General features: G+C 41.4%; 1 protein-coding gene across 3 annotated transcripts in view; it reads right to left on the bottom strand.

Moving 5' to 3' along the window:
* Positions 1 to 12,040, bottom strand: part of Atp5f1c (ATP synthase F1 subunit gamma) — a 23,871-nt gene that overhangs the window by 4,802 nt on the left and 7,029 nt on the right. For all 3 annotated transcript variants that reach the window (XM_005354883.3, XM_013349050.1, XM_026783053.1), the window contains exons 2-6: positions 8,900 to 8,934; positions 7,755 to 7,886; positions 2,717 to 2,921; positions 2,100 to 2,243; positions 1,933 to 1,997 (exon numbers count right to left, since the gene is read on the bottom strand). In XM_005354883.3, the coding sequence (XP_005354940.1) occupies positions 1,933 to 1,997; positions 2,100 to 2,243; positions 2,717 to 2,921; positions 7,755 to 7,886; positions 8,900 to 8,934 (581 nt within the window). The remainder of the gene's footprint in view (positions 1 to 1,932; positions 1,998 to 2,099; positions 2,244 to 2,716; positions 2,922 to 7,754; positions 7,887 to 8,899; positions 8,935 to 12,040) is intronic.

Genomic DNA, 12,040 nt, shown 5'->3' on the forward strand with positions numbered 1-12,040 from the left:
AAATCATCTTGAGTTGAATAAAATTTATTCTAATAATTTCTTCTATTTCCATAGCATATTGTCAACAAAATGTGTCAATAGTTATTTAGCAATTTGCCCCAGAAGGTTTACTTGAAGTTCACATTTAAAATAAGCACTAAATCTCAGTTATGGGGTTGGGGCTTTAAGCTCAACGGCAGAATGCTTGCCTAGCAAGTGTAAGGTCCTTGGTTCAGTCCTCAGCTATGGGATTAAGGTGTGTGTGTGGTGGGGATTAGGTTTCATGATTATAAAGCTCTCTGAATAGCAGGCAGCCAAACATTTGCCACATACACAGCACTCTATAAAAATGCTTTTTTCCAATGAAAAGAAAAAAAAAAAAACAAAGACTGAATCTAAAAGCACTATACAAATCAACCTTAGCCATTAATTACTAAAGAACTAAGAATGAAGTATGACACAGGGAGGAAAGGCCTTTGTAATATCAATACTGGAAAAGCTAGAAGCTGATATTAGGATTAGAATTCAATTGGATATTTACAAGCATATTTCAAATTCATCCATGAGTGTTGAAATAGTACTGTGCTTCACTAAATCTTAGATGGTTTTGATTTTAACTATTTTAAAAAAAGAACCCACACAGGGTGTGGTGTCATACAGGAAGCGAAAGCAAGAAGATTCTACATCTGGAGGCTAGTCCGGGCTAGACAGCAAGACCCCGTGTCTATACACAACCCAAATAAAGAAATGTAAAGCTCAATAGATGAACTATAATAACTACAAGGAGGAAGCATTATTTCTAAGATGTACTGCTGAGTGAAGATGACCATCAACAATAAGACAACAGGTCAGTGGGTCATGAATTAGTTGTGAACAAGTTCAATCTCTTCCTAGACATCTGACTGCACAGCAGGTGGTGTTTGCCAACAGCATAAATCCAATTTTTTAAAAAAACAATTGTTTATAATACAAGTCCAACAAAGGTAAAACTGCATCAGGGAAAGTCTAGGAAACACCACCATACAACAATGGCACTTACGGATGCAGAAGTGACAACTAGAAAATAACCTGGTTACCAACTTCAGTGAGAACCGAACACTTCAAAGGAAAGGAAGGTTATGGGCACATTTATTCTACTTGATTCCTGGTATAAATGAGATCTATGGAGATAGAATACAAGAGCTCATGCTTGGAGCAAAACCCTCCTGAGTGTAAAGGCTGAAATCTGAATTATAAAATTTTTAGGAAAAGGTAAACTCTCTATTGAAACTTGGCCAAGTGTTTTACCTAGACTATACTCTGATCCACAACATGTTTGCGTAACTAACTTCTTGACATACAAAGTAGGCTCTCAACATCCAGTTAAACATGCATTAAGCTAATTTTTAGTAAGGCTTTTTGGTCACTGAAAACAGAAGCATGCTTAGCGGTATTTGCTCACTAAGTGAAGGCATGGAGCTGGGTTGTCTACACGACTCTACATGACTGAGGACTGCTAAAATGCATGACTGCCGCCGCCGCCTTTCTTTCTTTTAAAGACTTATTGATTTTTATTTTGTGTGTATGAGTGTTTTGCACATGTGTGCCTTATGCCCAAAGAGCCAGAAAAGGGCTAGAAGTGGACTGAAAGACAGCTGTGAACTGTCATGTGCATGCTGGGAACCAAACCCACATTCTTTGCAAGAGTAACAGGTGCTCTTAACCATGGAGCCATGTTTCCAGTCCCCATCTGGTGCTCCTTAAAAGTAGCCCAATGCAGGAGAGGCAGTGCACACTTAACAATCCTCGCTACCTGGGAGGCCGAACAGTTCGATGAAAATCTGAGATCAGCCTGGGCTACAGATAGAGACTACATTCAGAAATGAACACTAACAAAACAACCTGATAAGCCCTGGCTTTCCTCAGTGTACAGACAGCTCCTGACGCCAACACCTGCATGTGAAGGCAGCTTACCAGCACTTGCGATGGTGTTGAGAGAGAAGATGGGCTTCTCTTCTGTCTTGTAGGAGATAACAGACCTACAAATAACAGAAGCACATGTAAGTAACAAAATAACTTCTCAACTAAGTAGGCATTCAGAACACGAACACAAAAGAGCTCTGAGTTCTTAATGTCCTTACTTGAACTGATTAAAAATGATAGAGCCTTCATCAAATTCATATCCAGAATTCAACAATTCCAGGGCAATGACTGATGCGTCTCCAAAAGTAGGGGGCTTCCGTCCCACATCTTTGAATGACACCAAAAACTGGTCAGAGTGAGTCCTAGAGATCATAGAAAGAGCTAATGAGATGCCTGTGTTACAAGAACATAGAGGAAAGAAAAACGTTAACATGGTGAGGTTTCTGTGGGTGTGGGGAAGTTGTCCCATACATCACGAGCACTGCTTTCAGAGTCCCTCCCAAGAGCTAAGAACTACAAAGGGCTCTCTAGTTTATATTCCTTCTGGTCAACCTTAACAAGTTACTTAACAGATTTCCGTTCTTGTATTTTTAGGCCGTGACAATTCTGTATAGATTCCCTCTTTAGCTTAATGCCAATAGACCTGTTAATTCTTATTGTATTCCATTGTATCAAGGAAGTGTATACACATACATGCGTATACACACACACACACACAATATATAAAAAGTAAAACAGAATACACACTCCAATACATCATGAGGCTTCTCTATCAAAGAAACTTCCATTCATTCATGTTTCCATTCCTCTGAACATGAACACATAGCACATTTACCTATAAAGTATGCCCTTGATTTTGTCACCAATTCCAACAATCATAACTTCTTTCCCAGCTGCTGTGAGGTTAGCTACCTCATTCTTCATCTGTTTAGCCACTGAGGAATGAATAGCACCACAAAGCCCTCGATCTGACGACACACCAATAAGGAGGTGTTTCTTCTTGTCCTCAGGTCCCTTAATATCAGCCTTCTCATAAAGCGCTAAAAAACAAAACAAGGAGTACTGAAATGAAATTTTAAGTCACTGAAGGGAGCTGCCTTCAACTCTTCACTTGTCTTAGGTGGCACCTGATGAGTATCAAGGGTTTTTGTGTACTTACTCCATTTACAACCAGGACACTGCAAAGATTCCTAAGGATCAACTGGTGGCCAGATTATTAAAAAATATTGAGTAAAATACCTAGATACAACCAAAAGGAAGGTAGAACACAAAAGTAACTGCTTAACTGGATATCAGACTTTTATACAATGTAAATTCCAGCACAGAGCTAAAAAAAGTAGTAAGCAAGTATTTACTAAGCCTCTCGTGTAACCTGCACATCATGCTCTTATTTTATAGAAACTGTGGACATTGAAGTTATGGGTGTCAATTTATTTTTGGCATTACTTTATTAACTTTCCTGGTCTGTTTTCTAAGAAGCAGAGGCAAAGAAATTAAGTGAGATAAAAAATACCTGGATTGCCAGGCAGTGGTGGCGCACGTTTTTAATCCCAGCACTAGAGAGGCAGAGGCGAGTGTATCTCTGTGAGTTCAAGGCCAGCCTGGGCTACACAGAGTAACTCTTGTCTTGGCGGGAGAGGGGGAAGACACCGGGATCTTACTAGATGAATTACCTGTGACAAAAAACAAGAAGCTGAGGGGATCAAGAGCATCAGACCCAGGGTGGCTTTCAACAGCTAGCTGCTACCAGGACTGCAGGGACATCTTCACCGCCACCACATGTGCTTAACCTTAAGAAATCATTTCTGTGTTCATTGTACAGTAAGAATTTCGCATTTTTATGCTAAGTGCCCCCTTCCTAAGCCAAAAGAACTTAAAACCACAAAATCCTGGGAGTGGGGAGCACACATGCAATTTTTTAGAAAACATTTCACAGCATAAACTCCTGCCCCCAATCTTGAGACATTTAAATTAACGTTCGTTTTCTGTCTGCAGTCAGCACTTTCCAGCTTACATATCCTGAGCTGTTGGGAGCTTCTGTCCCAACTGCTCCATCACAGACACTCATGGGAATTTCTCCTTCATTAAGGGAAGGATTCTTTATTTAACTCTAATTAGCAGGAAAGGTATCAGTTAAGTGCTCTCCTTTTCACACGAATGAGGTAGAGATCTGAACATTAACTTGGTTTGAATTTTTGATTGTGCAAACCAGTAAAGCAATGAAGTGTTTACAACTCTAGGGCAGCAGAGGTGCAGCTCAAGTGCTGTAGAGTACAGGGTGAGGCCCTGAGTTCAATTCCCAGCAGCCACACGGCGGCTCACACCATCCACAATGAGTTCTGGTGCCCTCTTCTAGCATGCAGGTATACAACACCGCAGATATAATAAGTGCAATCTGGAAAAAAAACAAAAAAAACAAAAAACAAAACCCTTTTCATCTGAGTTTTCATCTGTGTTCTATCATTTCTGTGTGGAAAATGTCCTTCAGCAGTATCAAGTGGATGTTTAAAAAAGGTATGGAAGAGCGTAAGAGAACTTGAGGCAATTCACATCTAATGCATATATACACAGATAATTAATTAATTTCAAAACAAGCAAAATTTGCCTTGAAAGTTAATGCTTCTTTTTCTCCATCTCCCCCCACCCTTAAGTTAGTTTCATTCCCTTATCTATTTAGCAAGGGTTAACTGTCCTAAGTGTTGGACCTGCAGAATGATATTTTTATTTATTTATTTTTTTGGTTTTTCAAGACAGGGTTTCTCTGTAGCTTTGGAGACTATCCTGGAACTAGCTCTCGTAGACCAGGCTGGCCTTGAATTCACAGAGATCCGCCTGCCTCTGCCTCCCAAGTGCTGGGATTAAAGGCACATACCACCACCAATAGCAAAACAAACAAGGACACAATGGGTCATAACATAATTGTTAGGTTAAAAGAAAAACCCACAAGGGGTAAAGGAGATAGTTCTGTTGGTAAGTGCTTGCCCCACAACCACGAGGACTTAAGGAATGCACCCATGTTTACAAGAAATGTTGGTGAATGTTTATGACCCCAGTGTTAGGGTGAAGACAAACGGATGGATCCCTAGGGCTCACTGGCCAGCCAGACTAGCCAAAACTGTGAGTTCCAGGTTCAATGAAAGAGCCTATCTTTGAAAGAAATAGGTAGAGATTTGACTGAGACCTCATATCCAACCCTGGCTTCTACACATACACAGTACATACATACAATAGACCTGAAAGGTAGAGTGGGGAGAAGAAAGTCCTAGAAGAGAGCTGTAGCACAATTAATAAAAACCCAGAGACAGAAACTGGGGTTCAACCTGAATAACAGAAAAGCAAAACAGCCAGTCATTGGCTCTTACCTCAACCCCAATCCAAAATGTCAATCCTGCCTCTAGGAATCTCTCAGAATGAGACTCTGAGAGCTGTCTCCTCCCGCCTTAAATTCCTCTCTAAGGCTGGCATTAAAGGTATGCATCACTACTGTCTGGTTTCTATGGCAAACTAGTATGGCTACTGGGATTAAAGGTGTGTGTCACCATTGCCTTGTCTGTAAGGCTGATCACTGTGGCTGTTTTACTCTCTGAACTTCAGGCCAGTTTTATTTATTAAAATACAAACGAAATATCACTACATTGAGCATAAACCTTGTTTGCACTAAAATCTTGGTCCAGAATTCATGATGCCAGTCATAAGAGTAAACATGAATTCTGAGCAGTCTCAAAGGAGTTAGATACAAGGTTATCAAGCAAACCATAACTGAGTCTTGTTGGGGTTGGGATCTCTCGACTGTCAAAATGTTCCTTTCTGCGTAAACATCCTTGAGACTGGAGAAAGACTGCTGTTGCTACACCAAAAACTGAGACAAAGAGGGACAAATGGCTCAATGGTAAAGAGCACCTGCTGCTCTTGCAGAGGACCTGAGGTGGGTTCGAGACCTCACTGCATTATAACCCCCATAACTCCAGTTCCAGGGGCCCTGACACCCTAGCCTGGCCTTTACTGGCACTTTTACACAGGCACTAATTAAAGATTCGAAAACCAGCGTATTCCCCGCATACATGCATAGTAAAAAGGCCTGCACCGTCAAGAAACCTTGGTTATACATAAGCATCGTTTACAGTGTGGTTTTGATATCCTTATAGTGGACTTTCCTAGGTGACTGTGAGAAAGAAGGGTGTTTCCCTCTTGGACCCCCCCCCCCCACACTTCAGGAGTTTTCCTCGCTTTCCTTTAATAATTCTACCTTGGCTGTCATCTCCAGAATATGCCACCCACCTCTATTGACTTCATGGCAGCCCACGCCAGTGTCTGGAGTGTGTGTTTTTCAAAATAAACTGCTATTTATACTTTCTATGTCTCTTCACTGATTTTTTTCCTTCAAGATGAAAGAAAAAAAGAAGAAGAGAGAACGCTATAACATAATGACAAGAGAAATAAAGAACAGAAAGTGATATGGAAAGATGCCACTGGGAATAAGATGGCTCGGGAGGCCTACAGAGCAGGTGGCCAGAGGAGAAGAAGCAGGATTAGAACTATATAGACTTGCGTGTCACTGACAACTGCGTTCTTACTGTAAAGAGGTGTGCAGGAGGGACAGAATGGCTTCATTCACTGCAGCCTTGGGTGAGAGCAAAGCAAGGGGACCAGCAGAAGGCTGTAGAGGATGGGCAATAAAATCTTAGCCGTCTACATGACCTCCTTCACTTTCAAATTTGCAAACATTTCACAGTAAGTTAAACTCTGCCAGGCAGTGGTGGCGCAAGCCTTTAATCCCAGCACTAGGGAGACAAAGGGATCTCTGTGAGTTCAAGGTCAACCTGCTCTATAAAGTGGGCACCAGGACAGCCAGGGATACATAGGGAAAACTGTCTTGAAACCCAAAACAAAACAAATTCTTTGACATGGATTTCAGTAAAAGGCAACAGGATACTGAAAGAATTTGGATAATGTAATTACAGTCAGGATGGGAAATTTCCTATTGCTTTTGCTTATTATTTCTATGACAAATAATCAAATCAGTATAAAATCATCTAAATATAAAATAAGTTCTAAAAATACCATATCACTTTTCTCTGTAGGAAAAGAATTCAAGAAGAGATTACATAAAGTTACAATCAAGTTGCCCTGTCTGTTTCCCACTCACTAGCTGTCCCCACCCCCGCTGTCCTAAAACAGCACACAAGGTTATTAATGGGAAGACAGCCTTTCTTAGTCTTTGAGATGGCAGTACAATAACCCTGGAAAGGTTTTAGGCTGTTTAAGTTAACACTCACAGACAGTGATAATACACAGGCTTTGCAGCAAAACACAGCTTTGCTTACTTATGTGACCCTGGGCTGTGCAGAAATCACATGTGCATGTAAATGTATATGCATGAAAACATGAATGCGCACAGAGTGCTCAGGATGGGCTTGGTACCATACCAAATATCTTAGTTTGGTTTCTGTTGATAAAACGGGGATTCGAAGTAACTTAAGGAGGACACGTTTTATTTTATTTTACATTCCAGGTAACAGCTGATCACCTCAGAGAACCAAGACAAGGACCTGGGAGCAAGAACTGAAGCAGAAGCCTTGGAGGACGGCAGCTTGCTGGTTTTCTCCACTTATTTTATATACAGCTTAGGTCCTCCTGCCCAGGGATGGCACAGCCCACAGTGGGCTGGGCCTCTCTGCATCAATTAGCAGTCAAAAAGATGTCAAACAAACACACCCATAGGCCAATTTCATGGCGGGCGTGGGAGGTGGCAATTCCTCAGATGAGAGTTCCTCCTCCCAGGTACATCTGGGCTTTTGAAAGTGGACAAAAGCACCCAGCACTAGATTCACTAAGAGCACATCATCTCTGTGTGGACACTCCTCCTAACTCACCCAAGGAGCCTGTTCCATACACTCGAGCTGGCTTCAGCTCCCGCTCAGCCCGGGCATACTTTGCAGCTGCCACCATCTTCATAGACTTGGTAATTTTCTGGATGTTTTTGATGGACTTCAGTCTTCTGGTAACTAAAAATTCAAAGTGCCGTGTTAGACAAAGAAGGCAGAGTACAATTTCATCTGTGAATACAGAGAGCAATCTTTCTTAAGTGGCCTGCAGAATAATTAGCACTACGGCTCAACAACAAGCAGCTGACACTAAGCTAATCTAAGTGCACAAACTAGTCCCAGTCACGGAGCAAGACCAGCTACACAGGATGTAGAAACGAGCACCACACACATATTAAACTGGAAAAAAATGGCCTCACTTACTTCATACCATTATTTTCAGTTGTTTTAATACAAACATGGAAGTAGTATAGGTTTTTCTATCATTATTATTCTGCAGGTCATAAGGACCAGCATTCTTCTGTGTCATTCATGTGGTCTTTGAAAATAAATCCAACACACAGAGTATAAACTAATTTGACAACTTTGAAAAAGATACAATAGGCTAACAACTCATATATATGTGTGTGTGTGTATAAAAACATATATATTTTTTGCTATTATTTATCTTGTGAGAGTACCCATGTGGGTGTGCACCATGGTGTGCACACGGAGATCAGAGAACTGGCAGGAGTTGGTTCTCCCATGTGGGTGTGCACCATGGTGTGCACACGGAGATCAGAGAACTTGCAGGAGTTGGTTCTCCCATGTGGGTGTGCACCATGGTGTGCATACGGAGATCAGAGAACTTGCAGGAGTTGGTTCTCTTTCCAATGAAGCCCTTAAGCTTGGTGGCTAGAACCTTTACCTGCTAAGCCATGCTGCCTGCCCAACTGGTGCATCTTAAAAACTAGTTCTAGCCAGGCGATGGTGGCGCACGCCTTTAATCCCAGCACTCGGGAGGCAGAGGCAGGCGGATCTCTGTGAGTTAGAGACCAGCCTGGTCTAGAGAGCTAGTTCCAGGACAGGCTCCAAAGCCACAGAGAAACCCTGTCTCGAAAAACAAAAACAAACAAACAAACAAAAAAAACTAGTTCTATTTGTCAAAATTTAGTTTGACTCAATTTACATATCAAGAGAAACAACATACTTACTATCTTTCAAAGTTGCCATGTTTCGAACTTGGATCCTGAGGATAAAGATTTAAAAAATACTTCAGTTTTTATTCTAAAGAAGCTTTGCTACACAATGCTTATCTGAGCATACTATACAGACAAACATCAAATACAGGACTCTGGATGTGAACACAAATGTTTGCCTATTTACAGTCTAGTATTAACATAATACCAAGCCATAAAGCATGATAGCACTCCTAAATGCTGGATTTCTACTTCCACACCTCTGCTTACTTGATTTCAGAGCAATAGAGTCTTTCCCATCTTTGTCTAACTACATTTGAAACTCAGGATGGAAATGAAACCCGACTCCCATGGTGCATATTGAAAATAATACTCAAGCTGAGCAGGGCACAGAGACACATGTCTTTAATCCCAGCACTAGGGAGGCAGGTAGATCTCTGTGAGTTTGAGGCCTGCCTGCTGTTCCACACAGTAGACTAGGATGGGCAGACCCTGCCTTAAAAACAAAACAAAATAAAACAAACACAACAAAACCAGCACCAGCAAAAAATAATACTCAAGGCTCTCACTGGCATGAGCACAAGTATGTTAGCACATTCATCTCAATTTATGTTTAACTTTGTCATATTATTCAATGTTTTCTAAAGAGTTTTTACATTTATACTAGTGAACAGATCATGTTTTCTGAACAAGAACATAATCTCAGGGAAAATTCACAGAAAATGTAATCAAATATTTGTCAAGTCTTTAAAAGTGCTAATACACAGAAGTAAAAATAATTAGACTTAAAGGAAATGTCAGAGAAAACAGATTTCTACCCCAGCAGGAAAGACAGCATGTTATTAAATACCACTTCTAAGCTTTGGATACACACAAGCTACTAAACTAAAAACATTGACCAATCAGCAAGCTTATATAGAGGACTCAAGGAGGGCAACCTCAGAATACATTCTGAAGGTCAGCGTCTTGTTTAGGGAGCATTAAAAGACACTAGTGGGGAAGTGAGGGTCACAGACTGTGTTGAAATATTAAATATTTATGTCTTTAATATTTTTTCTTATAGAGGGGGCCTGGAAGTTTACGTATACATATGTGCATGTGCACGCACATCATGAAAGAGCAAGAGGTGACAAAGATGTGATGCATGAAAATGGCACCACGGAACCCACCTCTAGCACACCAACTAAAACTATTCTAAACTCCCCTAATAACAAGCCTAAAGAGTGGGCTCCGTGCCCTCAGCAATCTGACAGCAGTAGCTTGGGCTATTCCTGTCACGTTTGTCCATGTTGATAGTTTAGGCCACTCGCAATAAAACTTTCTTGTTTCCATTAAAGTATTTTCTTTCTTTTAAGTTAGATATTAGGAAAATTAAGACAGTTTTTGCCCCTATGGGAGTGGACAGAGAACCATAAAGCAAAGCTACACACTACATGACCCCACCCCACTTACATATGGTAGACTTTATTCCAAAGTTTATTTTTTAGAGTTTTTATTAACATATATTAATTATAAGTACTGAGTGTTTGACAATTAAATACATGTGATTATTTAATTTGATCATATTCAGCCCCCATTATCCTCTTCTGTCCCCTCCCCTTCCTGTTCAGTCTTCCTTCTACTCCACCCCTTATTTTAGGTGAACCAATGAGTTTAATTAGGGTCTTAAAAAAAAACAACAACAGGAAAACAGGAGTAAAGGACTATTTATAGGGACAAGGACAACTCACCAGTGCCTGCTCCACAGAAAAAAACACCTCTTCCTCCCTCAGCAACCCTCAACTGCCCATAGATCCTCAGGAAGAGGCAGGTCTGTGAGTCCCTCCCCTTCAGCAACTGTTAACTGCCAATCAAATGTCACTCACAGAGGGAAGGGTTGCTCTCCTCCCCTTGATGAATGTTGAAGGGCTCAATCTTGGGCATAAAAGAGTGCCACAGCCATGTCATGGCTAGAAGGCTGAGTTCTACAACACTCCACTCCACCTGATGGCTCTTACGTATTTTTTTTATGTTGGGGATGTTCCCTGAGGGACATTGGAGGGAGCGATACAGATGTACCATTTTCCCCAGCTGGATGAGCCTCTGCTGACCACTGCTGGCAGAAGCACTAATCTATGGGCAGAAAAGTAAGTATTTAGGAGGCAGTTTGGCAGGCACAGCGTATCCATTAGCAAGACTGTAGCAGCAGCTTCTCTACTGGCGCTTATGGCCCCCACAGCAACAGGGTTCTGACCAGGTTTACAGTACCACAGGTGAATCTCCTGTTGTAAGGTAAGCCTCAAATACAATCAGAAAGTAGATGGTTAAGGCAAAGATGTTTATAAGCCCACAAATTAGATTTCAGATGACAATCACCAGCAGCATGGAATGAGGATGCGATGGACTCTCGCATGTGGTCCAGCAAAGCAAACAGAGACGAGACCTTAGCACACTCTTCGAGGAAAGGGCAGCAGGAAGGCTGACCCAGAGGCTTGATCTAAGTGGACTGATGGTCATAACCAATGCAGAGAACCAGGTAAGCTCCCTGGAAGAACTGACTTTTGAGGAAGATAGGGTTAGAAAGACTAGAGGTCAGCTGGAAATGTCTAGTGGGAAACAAGAGATATATTGAGAGTTTAGATACAAATCTGAAAACCATCAGTAGAGACAGTAGTTGATTCTAAAACCAACTAACAGGGCTGGAGAGATGGCTCAGTGGTTAAGAGCATTGCCTGCTCTTCCAAAAGTCCTGAGTTCATACAAAAAAAAAAAAAAGGAAAAAAAAATAAATTACAAAAGTCCTGAGTTCAGTTCCCGGCAACCACATGGTGGCTTACAACCATCTGTAATGAGATCTGTGCCCTCTTCTGACCTGCTGACATACACACAGACAGAATATTGTATCCATAATAAATAAATAAATTAAAAAAAAAAAACAACTAACAAAAGCAAAGTATACCCAATAATGGCAGGCAAAAGGAGAGGCAGAAGGAACTCTTTCGAATTCTACAAAGAAAGTAATAACTTAAGCTAGATAAATGCACTGTAAGAAATAAAAATACAGGGGCCGGGCGGTGGTGGCGCACGCCTTTAATCCCAGCACTCGGGAGGCAGAGGCAGGCGGATCTCTGTGAGTTCGAGCCCAGCCTGGTCTAGAGAGCTAGTTCCAGGACAGGC

Source organism: Microtus ochrogaster, chromosome 16, assembly GCF_000317375.1.
Source record: "Microtus ochrogaster isolate Prairie Vole_2 chromosome 16, MicOch1.0, whole genome shotgun sequence".
In the NCBI taxonomy this organism is placed as follows: Eukaryota; Metazoa; Chordata; class Mammalia; order Rodentia; family Cricetidae; genus Microtus; species Microtus ochrogaster.